Consider the following 18,676-nt stretch of genomic DNA (forward strand, 5'->3'; position numbering starts at 1 on the left):
AATCAGAAAGGCTCAGAAAGACACTGAAAACACTCCTAATAGCCATAAAATATACCAAATGCCATTTTAAAAAGTATTTAAAGGTACAATGTCTGGAAAGTTCTGTTGGGGCTGAGAAGCACTTGATGGGTTTTCTGGTAGGTATTCTTGAGGTTTTTTGGCTTTTAATTCTAGAATGTTCATCCTTCATTATTATGTTGTAATTTCACCTATTACTAAATATAATTTAAAAAATCATAAGATGTTTACATTCTATTGTTTCTATTTCAACTATGTGAATGTACTCTGAAACCTGTGAAACCATACAAGATTTTTTTTTATATATAACTACATCAAAGATTTGAAATCAAGTTCTACATTCTGACATTAGAAATAAAAATAAATTTAAATTATAGGAAGAAGACACCCATGCCACCTCCACCAAATGATCTTCAAAGAATAAGCATCAGGACAAATTTCCTAAGATGTATCTATATCACTAATTGATGAAGACAAATATTAAACTCTTTCATGTTATTAAAGAAATAATAAGCGTAAAAATATTTAATAGTCCTATGACCAGAACAGAATGAAAGGGAAATTCTCACTAACATGAAAAGGATCACATATTTTATTGGATTTACAACTTAATTAAGCACATCTTAATGCTTAACTAAAGCATATACAATCTGATGCTGTTACATCAACCATTTGGTTGATTTTTATCCAGTCATCTCTCCAGTTGACTACTAACATGAATTATATCTGCACAAATCATATCAGGCACACAAGCAGGAAGGCTGAATATAATTGCCTTCTTCAAATTGCCTATAGGCTCTTGTGTTTGTACAATTCAATCAGCTTTCTCCAGATCTTTTTCTTCTCATTGCAGCAGCATCTGCAGAGCACACTGCTGCCTGTACAGCACATGCAAACTCTGGCCAGTGCATGCTTATGTTATGTTATCCTGGGATTGAGTAAAAGAGAACTCCTGGCAAGACTTTCTGCATGAAAAAAAGATACAAAACAGCTATTAGATAACATCACACTAGTCCAATATGGCTCTTTTTCTAAAATGCAAGGATATGAACGATGAAAAGAAAAGGTGCCAAATAGAGAAGCTTGTTAAATCTAGTTTCAACGGAAGTCATTGAGCAGGCACTGTAGGCAGGTTAGTCAGTTGCTCTTCATGTTAGCAAAATCCGGGGAATTGTTTTGACAGAGCAATTAGAATTCTGGAATGGGAATAGCATTTGTGAGGCCTCCAGGGTAAAAGTGACTGCTGGTATTTTTGAGTTTGTTCATTTGGATCTCCCAGGAACTTTCATACTAATGAAGCATTTTTTTCCTGTCTCATAATTAATAAGCCAACAAATGGAAAAGATGCATGTAAATTCAATTACTTTAGCACAATCATACAGCTATTATGGCAAAATATGTATCCAGTCACATGGCACCTGAAAGAAATTGTTGTAGTCTGTTAGTAATTTGAGAACTAGCCTGTTTCACTAATAGCTTAATAACTTTGAAGGTTCTGGTCTTCATTAAGAATTTCTTAATAGGTATGTGAAATACAGGCAGTTCCAGATCTCAGTTAAATTATCAGAGACAGGCAAAAATTAACCAAAAAAAACCCCAAACCCAGAAATACATCATTAATAATGTTATTTGAAGCGCTGTGCAAAGGAACTAAAATTTCATGCAGACTGGGAGACTTAATGTACTTTCTGAGAATGTATTCCAAGGTTTGATTGACACAAAAAATATGACAGGGGTACCTGATGCCACTGTCACTGGGTGGAGCAGCTCTTACAGGTGCAGCAGATGCTTCTCCATCGCACAGGAAAACTTCAGCACTGGTCGGCAGCATCACTGCATTTGACCCTTGAAAAGCTTTAAAAATGTTGCTAAGTCAGATATAAGTACATGGTAATAGCAAGAACACTTGCTATCTAAGAAAATTTTCACAATTTTCCACAATCTTGCCCCTCTTCTCAGCCCTGGTGAGGCCATATCTGGAATGCCATGTCCAGTGCTAGGCTTCATGGAGCAAGAGAGCCATGGAGCCCCTGAAGCAAATCCAGCAAAGAGCTGCAATGATGACTGAGGGACTAGATCATTCTTACGAGGAAAGGCTGAGGGAGCTGGGCCTGTACAACCTTGAAAAAAGATAACAGAGGGGACTTCCTCAATGTTTATCAGTATCTGAAGGGAGGGTATCAAGAGAATGAAACCTGGCTCTGCTCAGTGGTGCTGAGCAACAGGACAAGAAACAACGGGCACAAACGGAAAAACAGGAAGGTCCACTGGAACACCAGGAAGCACTCTGCTACTGTGAAGGTGGCCAGCACTGGAACAGGCTGCCCAGAGAGGCTGCGGAGTCTCCCTCACTGGAGATACTCAGAAGCCACCTGGACAGGATCCTAACATGCTCTAAGGGGTCCTGCTTGAGCTGGGGTGTTGGAGAAGATGACCCCATTAGTGGTCCTTCCCAGCCTTACTCACCAAGTAATTCCGTGATTTAAGAGTATGACTGGATCAATGCTTTAAGAAACACTAAAATGGAGTTAGCCACAACATGGCTGATGCCTTTATTAAATTTAAAAGGCAGACTTTTATCACCAAAGGGTAATACAGAATTCAACGGGCATCAATGCACACTTTAACACGCACTGAAGAAATTATTGTTTCTATTAAATTTGCGTTGCGTTGCTGAGGCCGCAAAAGGTGAACACCGCGCCAGGAACAGCTGGGAGAAAAACGCCCGACCAGACTGAAAAGCCGGAGACAAAGAGGGCCCGGGAGAAAACCAGGTAAGTTCAGCACAAGCAGGGACAGCGGGGAAGGAGAGCGGGGACACGGCACGGGTGTGGCGGTGCCCGCGGGAGGGGAGCGGAGGCGGCCGGGCAGGGCGCGGGGCAGGAGGCGGCGCTGGGGCCGCTCCCGCACGGCCCCGCCGGGCCCGCACCGCCCCCGCGGCAAAGGCCGAGGGCGGAGGCGCAGCAGGGCAAAGGGGCAGCGGCAGAGCACGGCGGGCCGCCATGGTGCTGGTGGTGGTGGTGATGGGCGTCAGCGGCTGCGGCAAGTAGGTAGCGGCGGGGGGCGGGGGGCGGTGCCGGGGCTGCCGGTGCCGGGGGCTGCTGCTGCCGGTGCCTAACGGGACCTTTGTGCTTCCCCGCAGGACCACGGTGGGGTCGCGGCTGGCAGAGAAGGTAGGAGCGAGTCCCAGCCGCCGCTTGGGAGGCGTGCCGAGCGGGCGGGCACCTCCCCGCGCCGCGCCGGGCCCTTCCCTTCGCCCGGGCAGACCGTCCCCAGCCGGGTTTGGGTGGCGCTGCCGCCTGCACCCACTGCGGCTCCGCGCCCTGGTGCAGCTGCTGCTGCTGCTACCAGCTGCCTTAGTGTATTGGTTTTGTGGTGGGGGGGTTTTTTGGTTTGTTTGTTTGTTTTTGTGTTTTTTTGTTTGTTTGTTTGTTTTTGGGTTTTTTTGGTGGGTTTTTTGGGGGGTTTTTTTGTGGTTTTTTTTTTTGTTTGTTTGTTTGTTTTTTGGTTGTTTTGGTGTTTTTTTTTTTTTTTTTTTTTTTTGTTGGTTTTGGGTTTTTTTTTTGTGTGTGTGTGTGTTTGGTTTTTTTTGGGGGGGGAGGTTGTGTGGGGGGGGTTTGCTGCTGTTTTCAGTTTGTCTTTGTTTGTTTGTTTGTGTTTTTGTTTGGTTTTCTTGCTAATCATCGTGCTATAAACGGTGATTCATACTGTTGTGCAAGAAGCCTGTATTTTCTTAGGTGTTGTCTTAGTAAATTGTGAAGTAATTGTTACCTCACCTGATGTAGCTGAACGATCCATAATTATTTTATTATTGTTTTCGTAGTTGGGATGGAAATTCTACGATGCAGACGATTATCATTCTCTAGAGAATAAGAAGAAAATGGAAAAAGGGATACCACTAAATGATGAGGTACCTTGAATAAGCCCTGAAAAAGCTGTTGTCCACACATATATCTCTGTAACTTCATGCACATCTTGTTGAAGTAGATTGTGGTTTACTATGTAGATTAGTCTGACTGTAAACACAGGTCTGCCTTTGGTAAGGTGAGGGAGATTCTTGTGTCAAAAAGGATTCTATGTAAAAAAGTAGTTTACCAAATGCTTGTCAGCTCACAGCTGCTGATCCGGATTTGTGAGAAATCTCCCCCTCTACAGTCCACACACAGAGTTGCAGTTTATCAGAATCTTAGAATATCCTGAGTTGGAAGGGACCCACAAGAACCACAGAATCCATCATGTGGCTGTGCACAAGGAAACTCCAAAAATGTGTTACCCTTCTCTCAAATCACTTTTCATCATTTATCCCTACTCCTGGTTAACTTGGGAGGTCCCAGATGACTGGAGGTTGTCCAATGTGGCCCATCTACAGGAAAGGTTGGAAGGAGGATCCAGGGAGCTGCATGCTTGTAAGTCTGGCCTCTGTCAGGGAAAGTTATGGAACAGTTTGATTACATCACATGGCATGTGCAGGACAACCAGTGCATCAGGCCCAGCCAGCAGGGGTTTGGGAAAGGTAACTTTACCTCCTTCTATATCCAGGTGAACTAGTGGATGACAGAAAGGCTGTCGATATAGTCTGCCTGGAGTTTAGTAAAGCCTTTGATGTTGTTTCCCAAAGCATCCTCCTTGAGAAATTGGCTTCTCATGTCCAGGATGAGTGCACTGTTCGCTGGTTAAAAACTGGCTGGGTGGTCGGGCCCAGAGGGTGTTCATGAACGGAGCTACTGTTGATGGTCTGTCACTGGTGGGTTTCCCCAGGGATCAGCATCACAGCCAATCCTTGTTAACATGGGTATGGAGGGGATTGACTGCATTCAGTAAGTCTGCAGGTGACACCAGTTTGAATGGAAGTGTTGATATACTGTAGGATGGGAAGGCTCTACAGAGGGATCCAGACAGGCTGGATCCATGAGCTTAGGCCAATCATCTATTTCAACAAGGTGAAATGCCAGGTCCCTTGGGTCACAACAGCCCCAGGCAGGACTACAGGCTTGGGGCAGAGAGACTAGGAAGCTTTCCAGCAGAAAAGGGCCTTGGGGGGCTGGTCGGCAGCAGGTCAACGTGAGCCAGCACACACTCAGGTGTGTGGCCAATGAAGAAGGCCAATGGCATCCTGGCCTCTATTAGCAACAGTGTGGCCAGCAAGTGATTGTGGGCAGTCAGGGCAGTGATTGTTCCCCTCAACCTATACTTCACATTGGTGAGGCCACACCTTGAGTGCTGTATTCAGTTCTAGACTCCTTAGTTCAGGAAGGACATTGAGGTGCTGAAATCAGTGCAGAGAAGGGCAACAAGGCTGGTGAAGGGTCTGGAACACAAGTCCTGTGAGGAGTAGCTGAGGGAGCTGGGAGTGTTTTTACTCTGGAGAAACGGAGGGTCAGGGGAGACCTTACCAGTCTCTACAATTACCAGAAAGGAGATTGTGGTGAGATGGAAGTCAGCTTCTTCTCCCAGGTAGCAAGGAATAGGACAAGGGGAAATGGTTGCAGGTTGTGTCAGGGGAGGTTCAATGTGAATATTAGGAAAAATTTCATCCCTGAAAGAGTGGCAAAGCATTGGAATTGGCTGCTCAGAAAAGTGGTGGAGTAACCACCACTCTAGTAGTGTTTAAAAAAAGAAAACACTTAATGCTATGGTTGAATTAGCATGGTGGTATTCAGTCAAAGGTTGGAGTTGATGATCTTGAAGGTCTTTTCCAAGCCTAATGATTCTATGATTCTGAATTGCAGCATGTGCCTGAGAGCACTGACCAAATGCTTTGGAACTCTGTCAGGCTGGTGCTGTGACCACGTCCCTGAGAAGCGTGTTCCAGTGCCCAAACACCCCCTGTTGGAGGGTGGGGGATATTAGAAAAGGGATGAGGTCCTTTTCTAATATCCAACATGAACCTCCCCTGGCACAGCTTCAGGCCATTCCCTCAGGTCCTGCCACTGGTCACCACAGAGAAGACATCAGTGCCTGTCCCTCCTCTTCTCTTCCTCTCATAAGGGAGTTGTAACTGCAGTGAGGTCTGTTCTCAGTCTCCTCTTCACCAGGCTGAACAGATCAAGTGACTTCAGCCACTCCTCATACAACTTCCCCTCGAGGTCCCTCAGCATCCTCAAGGCCTTCCTTTGCATGCTGTCTAATATTTATATTCTTACTATATTGTATTTCCCAAAACTGCACACAGGAGGACTCAAGACAAGGCCGGCCCAGTGCAAAGCAGAGCGGGACAATCCCATCCCTTGACAGGGTGGCAATGCTTGAAGTATTAATAGCTTAATGGTACAGCTTGAAAAAAAGGATTTCTCCATTTGCCATCAATTAGGACAGTGGTTTTACAGTTAAAGTCACTTTTTCTGTACAGAATCAGGAAGAATTAGAAAAGTTTATGTCCACTACTTTTAGAGAACCATATACTTATGAATGTAGATAAAGACTTTTAAACAAAGAATATAAACTAAACAGTCCCGGTGAACATATGAAATCAATCTAAAAACATAGAGAGCTTAGAAACAGGGCAAGATGCAGTAATGAAATCTTTTGAAAAAGACTTTAAGAATTTAGCTGTAATAGAAAAATTTTGCAAAGCTTCTACTTTTGGGGTTTTTTTTTTTTTTTTTTTTTTTTTTTTTTTTTTTTTTTTTTTTTTTGCAAGGCTTCCACTTTGTTTTTTTCTGTCTCTCAAATCTTTTGGAAGGTGTCCTTAGCCAATTTACACTGAAAAAAATTTCTAGATTCTGGTTAAAAACTTGGATCTTTCATTAGTGGTTGGAAGCCTGTATGTTGTCTATGGCAGCATTGTACACTTGAATGACTAAACCATTGGTGTGTGATGCTCAGCAAGAGGAAAGCGTCTCTTCTGAAAAATGAGAGGTGCAAAATTGCAAGGGCCTTCTTGAATGCCAAGGAGAAGTTACTGTGTAATGACAGCAACAAAAAAATGTTACATTTATTTGTCGATGTTATCATTTATTGTGCTCACCCAGCAGTAACAGCATTGAAAGATTAAATGGGAGCAGTTGTTTAGTGCTCATTAGGCATGACTAAAGTTTGTGGGAGCTTCAAATTTCCAGTTAAGTAAACATCTGATCGATCACTTGTGTTTGCCTAAGTAATGGGCAAAAGTTTTGAGAAATTGTGGTTGTGGTTACATTTATTTGTGAGTGCTACTGACATAAATATAATTGTTTCAGATAACTAAATTTGGATCTGTCTGTTTCTGAAAGCTTCAACTTGGATCCAAAATGGGGGTGGGGTGTGTGTATGACACTATCAGGGAAAAGAAATAACAACTCTAGCTGTACATTTGAATGATATAATAGAAGCAAGAGATAAGTTGACTCTCCTTCAGAGGTTTACCAGGTGCATGCTACACTTGCATACATATTACTTCTTTTATATACTTGTAGGGACATGTAATATAAAAAGGACAATTCCACTAAAAGCATCTTATTCATAATGTGCCTAGCACTTATTATTAGCCTTCACAGGCAGTGGTAGCAAGTCTATATAGGAAGAAAGCGATTCAAAACTGAATTTGCTGTACAGTTTAATGCTAATTTTTACCTCTAGTCAAATATCTGAGATGCTAGTAGCAATTGTTTCAAATTAACTTCTGAAGAATTTTTAACTAACTTGTTTTCTTTCTAGGACAGGATTCCTTGGCTTTGCACATTGCATGATTTACTAAGAAGGTAAGAGAATATCTATTTTTAAAAAGTTTTAGCTAAAGACAGAAGTACCAGAAGTGTTTTCCCCCACTGCATTGCAAAGGAGAAGCGTAAGTGATAGTGTAAAGAAATTCTGCAGGTAGTAAAGTCATTCTATTTTTACTAATCTAAACTGTGATAGTAATTGCTGATGGTGAGGTAATCCCTGAGACATAAAGTGGGAAATTGTTGCCAATGATGGTTGTTTTTCTACTATCTGTGTAAAAATAATTTCAAGGATCCAGTTTATTAATAAGCTTGACATTAGCTACTTACAAAGAACATAACCATAAAATATACCAATTACAACAGTAGGATAAAATATTGTTATTTTGAATAAGATACAGTGTCAAGTTTGTTTGACACTGTTTCTTTGCCTCTAATTTGCAGCTGACACCAAAATGGGAGGAGTAACTGATGCAAAGGGGCCTTGAAATGGATTGGTAGGAACCTTTTAAAAATGCAAAATCCTGCCCCTGGGAAGGAACAACCCCAGGCACTCATAGGGACACTGAGGAGCACTCAGCTGGGAAGCAGCAGCAAAGGGCCCAAGGGAGCCATGGTGGACAGGCCCAGTTGGACATATGCCAGCAAAGTGCTCTTCTGGCAAGGCAGGCCAGCAAAATCCTGAATACTGGGCTATATTAGACCAAGTATTGCCAGGAAGTCAAAGGAGGTGATCCTTTCCCTCTCCTTTTGCACTGGTGAGGCCACACCTGAACTGCTGTGTCAGTTCTTGGCTCCTCATTATGAGAGAGGCATGGACATACTGGAGAGCATCCAACAGTGATGAAGGGACTGGAGTATGTCCCAAACTAGGAAAAGGTTGAGAGGGCAGGGAGTGTTTAGACAGGCTTTACACTTGCTTGTGCACATTAGGTGAGCATACCTTATTGGAACATGGGTTAATTCAGTGAGAAACTTGTTAGGATTGATTTGCTGGATCCATTGCTTTATGTTATGTGATAGCTCAATGCCACTGCCCAGCTCTGGAAACTTTACAAAATCAACTATATTTTAAAAGAGCCTAATGCCGATGTTTAATTATTAGTACTTCTTAGTAGCTGAGGCTGTAACTGACTTACCTAGGTGATAAATGTTATTAAGTATTAGAAGTTCTTACTTCCCTTTGACCCAAAATCTGATGACCACCAAATGATTTTTAAATAGGTTTATACCTGATTTTAATTTTATTACACAATATATTTTCTTAGGCAGGAATTTTATTCACTCTTCATAGAGACAACTAATTCTGGATTTGCTTTTTGGTAGGACAGACACACCCAGAGTTAAATGCATTATTTTAAGAAACCTTATCAGCAGAAAATACATGTGCAAAGCATTCACTGACCTGCAATCTCTTGTTTAATTGGAAGTGAGCATATATGCAATGCTGCCAATGAGCTGCAGGAAACATAAATTACAGTTAAATCCGAGACAGTGACAACAGGTGTTGAAAGTATGGTGTATTTAAAAATGGTGGTCTGTACTGTTTATCAGCCATTTACCTTTAGAGAATACTATAGAAATTTTATAGATAATGCATAGGTGTTTCTGTGGATATTTTGAACTGTTCCTGTTCTCAGCAATTAAGGAAACGGTCTTGACACTTCCTTGTGCTAGAATTGAATTTAATTTAGGAAAGAATGGTGGCTAATAGACAAGGTCCCTAAAACTGAGATTTTACCAGAAGGTTGGCTAGCTTGACCTCAATTTCAAATCACATCTTTACCTGGACTGGAAATTTGGTTTCAAAAATCCTGTCAAAATTACTCAAATACCACCATCAAAATGCCACTACTCCAATGGTTGTCCTTCTTGAGGAGCTAGGGCTTGTCTACCTTGTTCAGCAGAACTAACAAGTAATTTTTGTTATACCACACATAGGTATGTAAAAGTTTTCAGGTTTGTTTTTTGGTTTTTTTGATAGAGAAGATACATGTGGACAAGATACAGTTCTGGCCTGTTCTGCACTGAAGAAGATGTACAGGTGTGTGTTAATTAGTGGAGCATCTGCAATTGAAAGCAACCAGCCAGAGCAACCAAGAGAAAACCCACCACTGAAGATCCTCTTTGTTCATTTGGATGGACCTATGGACATCATTGCTCGCCGCCTGGAGGAGAGGAGAGGTCATTTTATGCCACTTGAACTTCTCAAGTCTCAGTTTGATACTCTAGAGCCACCTAGTGCACCAGAAAACTTCATTACTGTCAGTCTAGAAAAATCTCTCCCAGAAATAGTACTAGAGATTGAGAGCGCCATTCTTCAGGGTGAGGCTTTGCTGGAGTAATTTTCTGAATGACACATACAGAAATTCCCTGAAGGATAGCAAGGTTATGAGACAGGATTTTAATTATTAAATTTATTATTAAATCAAACCAATCTATTTTTAAGAGCTAGTTTACTACTTAGTTTTATCATGTCTCTGTAAAAGACATATAAGATGTAATTTGCAAGAACTGTAAACTTCTAAGCTATTCACTCTATAAAGTTAAAGTTCTCATTTTAGTAAGAGCCTGCTTTTGAAAATCCTGGTAAGGGTCACACAGAATAATTTATTTTCTTAATTTTAATATTTACTCTGTCAGACACTGAGATAGGCACATCTGCTATTACAAGATTAAATAATTTACAGCTTTGTTAAAAATAACATAATTTTCCTAGAAGAGGGAGGAACATGCATGATGAAGTTCCATATCTGACACTACCCTGTCTCACTGCTGGGTTTTCATCAAGTTACAGGTTCTGTGTTTGTGTATCCTTGTTGACCTCACCAGAGCACTGATGACTTAATGAGAACTTTTCTGATCCATTACTGTATGTATTGACCACCAAGCTGGAAGATCTGAGAAAAAAAAAAATGTAGTGGTATACAATATACAAAATCTAACTGAATGGAAAGCTTTAAAAATAAAGCATAAGTGGCATCATACTGGCTCTAAACTTAGAGCTTTCATGTACAAAGTGTACAAATCGCAGTTGAGTGTGAATGAACCAGTGATTTAAGGTACTGAATGCAAGGTTGACAGACATTTCCTTCTTTTTGAAAACTTTACTCTTTTGCAGTTGGACCTTCTCCTTCACTTCCCAATGCTGGTGGGCACCTCAGTGCATGGCAATGCAATTGCTTTAAAGCTTTTGATCAAACTTTTCTTAATACATATTTTTCTCATCTTTTTTGATGAAGACAAGAAGAAAGTTCCACATACCTAATAAATCATCTAGCTCACAGCATTTAAGGTTAATGTCCTTTTCAACCAGTAAGGTGTTTTTCAAAAAGTACTTCATGTCATGTTATATAAGATACGCCTTTTCAGCTTAATGTTATGAAAATTTCAGATAGCTTCTGCAAGAAAGATTTGAGTCTTGTCTGAATGGAGACATCTGCATGTGCTGTCACACATGGATTATTTTTATTGTGTCATGCAATTTTTTTTTTAATTCCTGGCATGATGGATGAACTCTGGTAGAAGAACAACTCATGTTTGAAAGCATCTTTAGTGTAATTTTAACCTAAGTAAGTAGTTGAAAAACATTAGTCATGGTTCCCTCTATGTATGAAAATAGTAAGGGCTGTGTGGTTTACTAGACAAACTACTGTGCTTAAATTAGTGCAATAAATGGGCATTATCTTACTGAATGCAGCAATTTTTTAGAGACAGAGTTGGTATTTTAGGCATTAACCTACCCAGAAATAAATGGTGTTTTGTTGTTTATTTGTGACCTGAAGGGAGAATACCAGGCAGTTACCAGTTTTAGTTTGTTGTTGTACACTACACAGTGCTCTCATCTTGGAGCCTGTTTGTTCCAAGGGTGCAAGTTAGGACACAGAGGCAAAGTTAAGTGCAAAGGATAGGGATGTCTGTATGCTTCTTAATACCCTCAAATTTCAGAGACCCATTTCAGACCAAGTGACTTGTCAGACCTGTACAAATTCTGTTGCTACGAAAATCACAGACACAGCACCCTCTTGTGGCACATCTGCTGTTAATAAGGTCTTCATCTTTTCCAGTACACCGTTTTACCAACAGTTGACTAATGTACCCATTATTAAATACAGATTTATGCTTACTTCTTTCACACACAATAAAGCCTGACCAGGACACTCTACAGCAGCTGCATCCTGTCACACACAGACACAATCAAACTTTTAAATATTTTTTTTAAAGGGACAGGTTTAAGTGTGAGTTCTGAGGCAGCCAGACTGATTTTCAGATCTACTTATCTGCATTTATAGAATACTCACAAAGTGACTTCACCTAAAGAAAATTGTACTCAACAGTTAGAAGAAGTTCTCTTTCAGAGAATTTTATGTAAACAGCTTTGATTTTGGAAGGCTTCTAAACAAAGTAGTATGTTTGTACTTACAGGAAGTTCATGCTTCAAATTAGGTCAGGGTATTTCTCAGTCCTTGCTTCTATGTTGGAAATATTTCCTTCCCTTACTCTTTTAATATATTTGCATTTTGCTTTTACTTAAAAGATACTGCAAAGAAGGTTGTTGTCAACCTAATCAGTTGTCTGTTACCTGCTATTCTGAAAGACAACAAAGCATTACTTCTGTTCACTTACATTCTGTGCATTACAAATTAAAGATTAAGATGTGAATTATCTCAATACTAACCATATAAAACTACTCTCAGATTTTAATCAAGTTGTGCATGTGTGCAGTGGAAGAAAAAGGCAGAAGAACAATCCCTGCTCAAACATAATCCTACATTTCATTTACTTGATTTTGGTTTCGTTTCGGGGTTTTTTTTGTTATGACTTTTTTAGTTTTGTTGTTGTTGTTTTTAAGCTAACACTGCTATTCAGGCAAGCTATTAATATTTAGTACAGCTTATCTGGATGCAAGCGTCTGTGTGTATTTTGAAATGTATTTAAAATGCAGCAAAAACTGAGGAGGAAACACCTAGAGTTAGAAATTGCTTTCTCTTTCTCTAAGCACAAATTATATGCACTATACATCCTCACAAATTTGTGAGCACAGTTTGTAACACAGTTTGTAACATGCTGTGTAAATACTGTACCTACTACAGCATATTCCAAACTGCACAAGTTATCTATATAGGCAAAGGAACAGGCTAGCTGCCTGTCACCTCAACTAAAAATTGATATGTGTGTGTGGGAGTTATTAATTGTATTTATTTTATTATGCCAGGTTGTGGTATTGCAGGGGTGGCACTACAAGGGTGGCTTCTGTGAGAAGCTGCTGGAAGCTTCCTCCATCCCCTGTAGAACCAATCCCAGCTGGCTCCCAGACAGATGTGCCACTGGCCAAGGCTGGGACAGTCAGAAACGGTGCCAACACTCCTGTGATAACAGATTTAAGAACGGAGAAAAAAACCCCATGATTGTGCAGCTGTAACTGCAGCCAGAAAAGTACAGGGTAAAAACACGTGATGAGAGGAACAACTCTGCAGACACAAATGTCAGTGCAGAAAGAGAGGGAGGAAGTGCTCCAGGCACAAGAGATGAGATTCCCTGCAGCCTGTGGTGAAGCTCCTGCAGCCCATGGAGGTCCATAGGGATGCAGAATCCACCTGCATCTTGTGGAGGAGCTCCACACAGGAAGAGGTGAATGCCTGAGAGGAGGCTGTCACCCCATGGGAAACCTGGGCTGGAGCAGGGTCCTGGTAGGGACCTGCACACCTGTGGAGAGAACCCATGCTGGAGCCGGTTTCCTGTAGGATGTGACCCTGTGGGACACATGCTGGAGCAGCCTGTCCTTGAAGGACTGCATCCCATGAACAAGCACCCAGGTTGCAGCAGTTTGTGGAGAACTGTTGCCCATGAGATGGACTGCAATGTTGGAGAAGCTCATGGAGAACTATCTTGCATGGTAGGGACTCCACATTGGAGCAGGGGAACATCTCCTTTCCCTAAGCAGCAGCAGAAAAAACTTGCGATGAACTGACCATAATCCCCATTTGCTGTCTCCCAGCACTGATAGGGTGTAGGAGGTAGAGCTAGGAAGGAGGGAGGAGTAGGTGAAAAGTGTTTTTAAGGTCTGTTTTTACTCCTCATTATCCTGCTCTGATTTTGTTACTAATAAATTCAACTAATATCTCTAATTCCAGCCTGGTTTTCCCATGATAATATTTGATCAGTCTCTCCCAGTCCTTATCTCAACCCATGAACCATTTTTTATATTTTCTCTCCCCAGTCCAGCTGCAGAGAGGAGGGACAGAGTGACTCTGGTGGGTGCCTGACATCCAGCCAGGGTCAACCCAGTACATGCAGTCACTGAACCAAGAAGAGAATTAGGCAGACTACAAATCCTTTACAATCCTTTACAAAACTAGCCATCTTGCAATCATATTCCCAATAGTGGATGCATGCATTTTAAGTCTTTTAAATTATATTTATCAGTTCAGATTATTATAACTTGTAGATTTTTTGGTTTTGGCACCACTTTTTCTTGCAGGATTTTGATGATCAGGCAAAGCAGTTTTGCAGACAATCCTGTCAGGTCACTTGGTCCACAGTAGAGGAAAATAAGATAGCAGGAAAATTAAAGAGATGACCTTCAGGCACACATGCCCTTCTGGCCCAAAATGCAAGCTGCAGATTTCAAATACAAGTTACCTAAATGCTCATCTGAAAGAAGAGGTAGAAGATGATAACTCTGAAGAGAGACTTTTAAAGAGATAGGTAAGAGGGAGAAGTGGGGAAGGGTGAACAAATAGAAACATTGTAACATAATCCTAAACCAGTAAGTATGGGTTTTCCTTTCATCATTAAAGATGTTTTTACCACTACTTACCAGAAAGCTAGTTTAGTTGACAATAGTTACTGATAAATATTGATTCTACTTCAAAAACTAAGCTTAGCTGAAGGCTTAGTATAGAACTTAGGTCAAACTTCATCTCTTGCTGAATTGCAATGAAATTTTACTTCAAATGTATTGTCTCAGTTTGTAACATACAACTGAAATGCTTAAAAAGGGTGAGCTGAATGATGACTCAAGAAAGTATTTGTGCTAGCTAGATTCATTCATTTAGTGTCCTCGTAAAAACTCTTCTCTTCCCCACATCACCCTTGCCCTTCAATCTGACACTTTTTGGATGTCATGTCATGGACTGTATTCTCAAAAAGATCTGCCTATTGAACGATAAGTCTTAACTTTTTTTTAACTCAAGGTTCCAGTAAGGCACACTTAAGTCAAATTATTTTCTTTGGAGATCCTAATAGACACTGTGAAAATAATTGTAAAAAAGTAGAGATTATTCTAAAGAAACTACTTGCTCTCTATTCTTTCTTATCAGAGGGTCCTGTAACCTTCCTCTGCCTGAAGGTCAGAATGAAACGAACAGAGGCAAGTCCTTGCTTGGGACAACAGGCAAGACACCTCCTTGCCCATCTCACCCTCCCTTTATGTGCCTCTCTGTATAATAATTACAGATAAGGAAGGTCATGCAACAGATTATATGAAGGTCCCTCTCCACCAGAGGTGTTATCAAGGCTAGAAAGGCCTACAGCTTGTAACAAGTTCAGTTCCATGAGGAAGAAAATAATGGTTATACTCATAGATGGTTCCCTTCTAAGAGGAGTGGAAGGTCCAATATGCTGGAAGAATATTCCCCTCAAGGAAGTTTGCACTCCTGGGGTCAAGGTTAAGGATGTCACCAAGAAATTTCCCAGCCTGGTACAGTGTTCAGACTACCACCCACTGCTGATCCTCCATGACCATGGTGATGAAATCACAACATGTAGTCAGTCCAAAGGACATCAAAAGAGACTTTGAGGCCTTGGGACAGTTGGTGAGGCAATCAGGGACACAGGTTATTTTTTCCTCCATTCTTTCACGTGTAGGTAGTGATTGAAACAAACTATCAACTCCATTAACATGTGGCTCTGAGGCTCATGTCACTGCCAAAATTTTGGGTTGTTTGACAGTGGGACAGCTAAGACAGCACCATTCTTGCTCCTATCAGGTGGGATCAGAAGCATCACCTCTCTCAAAAGAAGAGGGTTTTTGGTCAAGGGTTAGCAGGAATCATTGATACAGCTTTAAACAATTTATGATTGGGAGGAGGAAGGTATCATCCTATTAGTGATAAGGAGTAGGGTTACTTGCCATCCTATTTATATCAGTGAGGTGCCAGAGCCAGCAAGACACCCAGAGTCTGGAGGGGGATTGCAGATCAGCAGAACACATGGAGGGCAGCACAAAGGGATTCCAGTCACTCCAGAGAGAAAGTAATTTTCACTGGGAGGTCCAACTTAAATGCATCTATGCTAACACATCCAGCATATCGAATAAAGTAAAGATATGTGCATGCCTGCAGGTCTATGATCTTACTGGCACAATGGAAATATGGTGGCAACTCCAGACTGGAGTACTGGAATGGAAGGATACAGTCTCTTCATGAAGGACAGGAAGGGGAGATGAGGAAGAGGTATCAACCTCTCTGTCAGTGACCATCTGGAGTGCATGGAGCTCCACCTGGAATGGAAGAGGAGCTAACTTAAAGCTTATGGGTGAGGATTAAAGGGAGGGCAAGCACAGGTAACTTTGTAGTGGAGGGCTGCTACAGGCCACCTGACCGGGAAGACCAACTGAGCCAATGAAGCTCTCCACAGGCAGAGAAGAAAAGCCCCACATTCACAAGCTCTGGTGCTCATGGGGGATTCCGACCACAGCAACAGCCATTTGGAGGACCAGGTATAGGCACCTTAAGGACGTTTTGACTCAAACATTCTGACTGCTGCAACAGGAAAGTGTTGATTTGATTAGATTGCCCCTACAGAGGTGGGGCAGCCAGTGCTGTCCTGAGCCAACTTCCTTTTCCTTCCTAAGTTGTTAAGCTTGCAACTCTGCCTTGAGACTCATGCTTAGTGTACCTGTGTCAAGAGAAGGGTCAAGTTCCAGACACCTCACTAAAAGAGGCTCCAGAACACCACAGTCCACTGTCTCACTCATTTCCTAGGGGCCTTTAAATAACTGACAGTGCATATGTGAACAATACAGCAAGAATGGCACAAAAAAAAAAAATCTACTTTACATGAGAGGCATATACCAGGTAAACCATGAAAGGAAAGGGATTATTCCCCAGCATTTTCTCTCAACCCCAGATCCAGACCATCCACAGCAGCAAGACCAATGCAGGATCTAAGGACTGACTTTTTTCTTTCTCTCTCTCTCTCTCTCCTCCATGTATTCTCTGCTGTTTTATCCCGGCAATCATATTCTACTACTTACTGAACACCTGAAGTTTATTGTGAGATATAGGAGCTAGTTTGAAAGTTTGTTGTAGAAGTTGAAGAGCTTCTTAGCTAACACTTTTATAGCTAATTAGTGGGCTTAATTGCTTGAGTTAAGGTTACTGTATAGACATGTGGACCTTGTTGAGACAGAGGAGAATTTACAAGAAACATCACACACATTTCAGAGTTGTGACAGTCTGTTGGAGGCTCAAGACAGTAGAGCACGTGCATTCCGCAAAGTTTGCTGATGACAATTGCCCTCTCCAACTGATAAAAAGGAGCCAAGAAGAGAGGTGCTAGGCTGGATCTTGTTCTCAGCAATAAGGAGCTGGTGGGGAATGTGGAGCCCAAGGGCAGGCTGGGCTGCAGTGACCCTGAAACAGTGAAGACTGAGACCCTTGGGGCAACAAGGAGAGCGAGAAGCAAGATGACTATTCCGGACTTCAGGAGAGCTGAATTTGGTCTCTTGGAGGACCTCCTTGGTAGAATACTACGGGACAGAGTCTGGAGTGTAGAAGGCTGGATGATATTCAAGGATTGTTTCCTCACAGCTCAAAATTAATGCATTCCAACAGAGGAAATTACAAAAGGAGGCCTGTATGGATGAACAAGGAGCCCCTGGACAAATTAAAAACACAAAGAGGCAGCTTACAGAGTGTAGAAAGAGGGAAAAGTAGCCTGGGAGTAACACAGAGAAATTGTCCAAACACCTAGGGAGATGAAATTATTGTTGTTGCTGTTATTATTAGTATAATGAGAGAGAGACAGAGAGAGGGGAGCAAAATCCAAGAGAAAAATATTATGCACAGTACAGTGGCTCAGAACCCACTGACTAATACTCAGTCTGTTCCCTTCACTGTCAAGCGCTCCAGCCACACTGCCCAAGTTGTGGAAGGTGAGAACAGAAATGAAGAACTGCCCAACACAGAAGATCAGGTTTGAGAACATTGAAGGAACCTGAAGGTGCACAAGTCCATTAAACTGACACGAAAGAGTAGTAAAATGCAGATTCGCTTCAGCTTTTGTTCTGCTATTCTCAGTTCATCTAAGCCAGAAGTCTTCAACATCATCCCTCTCTTACCCTTCTCCCTCTGCATCATAGCACAGGAGTTATTTACTAGTTTTAGCACAGGGCTGTTAAGTATTGCCAGAGCTTGAGCTCACTCAAATGCTCTCAAGATGGACTGTCATCTTGATTTTTAGATAATGATCAACTGCAAACACATTGAAACAAGATGCGTAAAGATTTTTAAATTCATTTATTACCTGTGCACAAGAGAAATAACTACCAAGAGAAACTTAAAAGCTATACAGTATTTTTTTACTTGGTGGTTGAAAGTAATTAGAGTATCACATGTCCATCAATAGAGGTAATTTCTCCAATTACAAATCAGAATACATGTTAAAAGCTCAGTGGAACAAGCCAAATAGCTGTAGAAGCAATTCCAGAGCACAAGGCCATGGCTCTTTAATTTGGACAATGAAAAAAGTAATTTACAGTTAATCTGTAAATATTGAGATAATGTTATAATGCAAATTTCTGTACAGTTAAATGTAGAGACAACGAGAACCAGTAATTCTAGTATATTTTTACTGAAGTTGCTGAAGCATTTTTTCTCAGATAGTTAGCAAAGATCCTGGGCAATTCTACACCAAATAAAGTTCTATGACTTTTTTCCTGGTTTTGTTTTGGGGTTTTTTTTGTTTCGTTTCATTGTTTTGTTGTTGTTTTTTTTTTTTTGTTTGGTTGGGTT

General features: G+C 41.4%; 1 protein-coding gene and 1 long non-coding RNA gene across 2 annotated transcripts; one reads left to right on the forward strand and one right to left on the reverse strand.

Moving 5' to 3' along the window:
• Window positions 1–592: 592 nt before the first annotated feature.
• On the reverse strand, window positions 593–3,250 carry LOC310922496. Its single transcript, XR_014592442.1, has 3 exons — window positions 3,143–3,250; window positions 1,758–1,872; window positions 593–983 (listed from the first exon to the last, which is right to left on the reverse strand). It is a non-coding gene; the product is annotated as an uncharacterized lncRNA (long non-coding RNA).
• Window positions 2,969–18,139, forward strand: IDNK (IDNK gluconokinase). Its single transcript, XM_083883101.1, has 5 exons — window positions 2,969–3,064; window positions 3,161–3,191; window positions 3,842–3,928; window positions 7,654–7,697; window positions 9,643–18,139. The coding sequence occupies exons 1-5, from the start codon at window positions 3,021–3,023 to the stop codon at window positions 10,001–10,003; spliced, it is 567 nt and encodes a 188-aa protein (XP_083739227.1). The 5' UTR covers window positions 2,969–3,020; the 3' UTR covers window positions 10,004–18,139.
• Window positions 18,140–18,676: the final 537 nt, after the last annotated feature.

This window comes from Zosterops lateralis (genome assembly GCF_965231275.1).
Source record: "Zosterops lateralis genome assembly, chromosome: Z".
NCBI lineage: Eukaryota > Metazoa > Chordata > Aves > Passeriformes > Zosteropidae > Zosterops > Zosterops lateralis.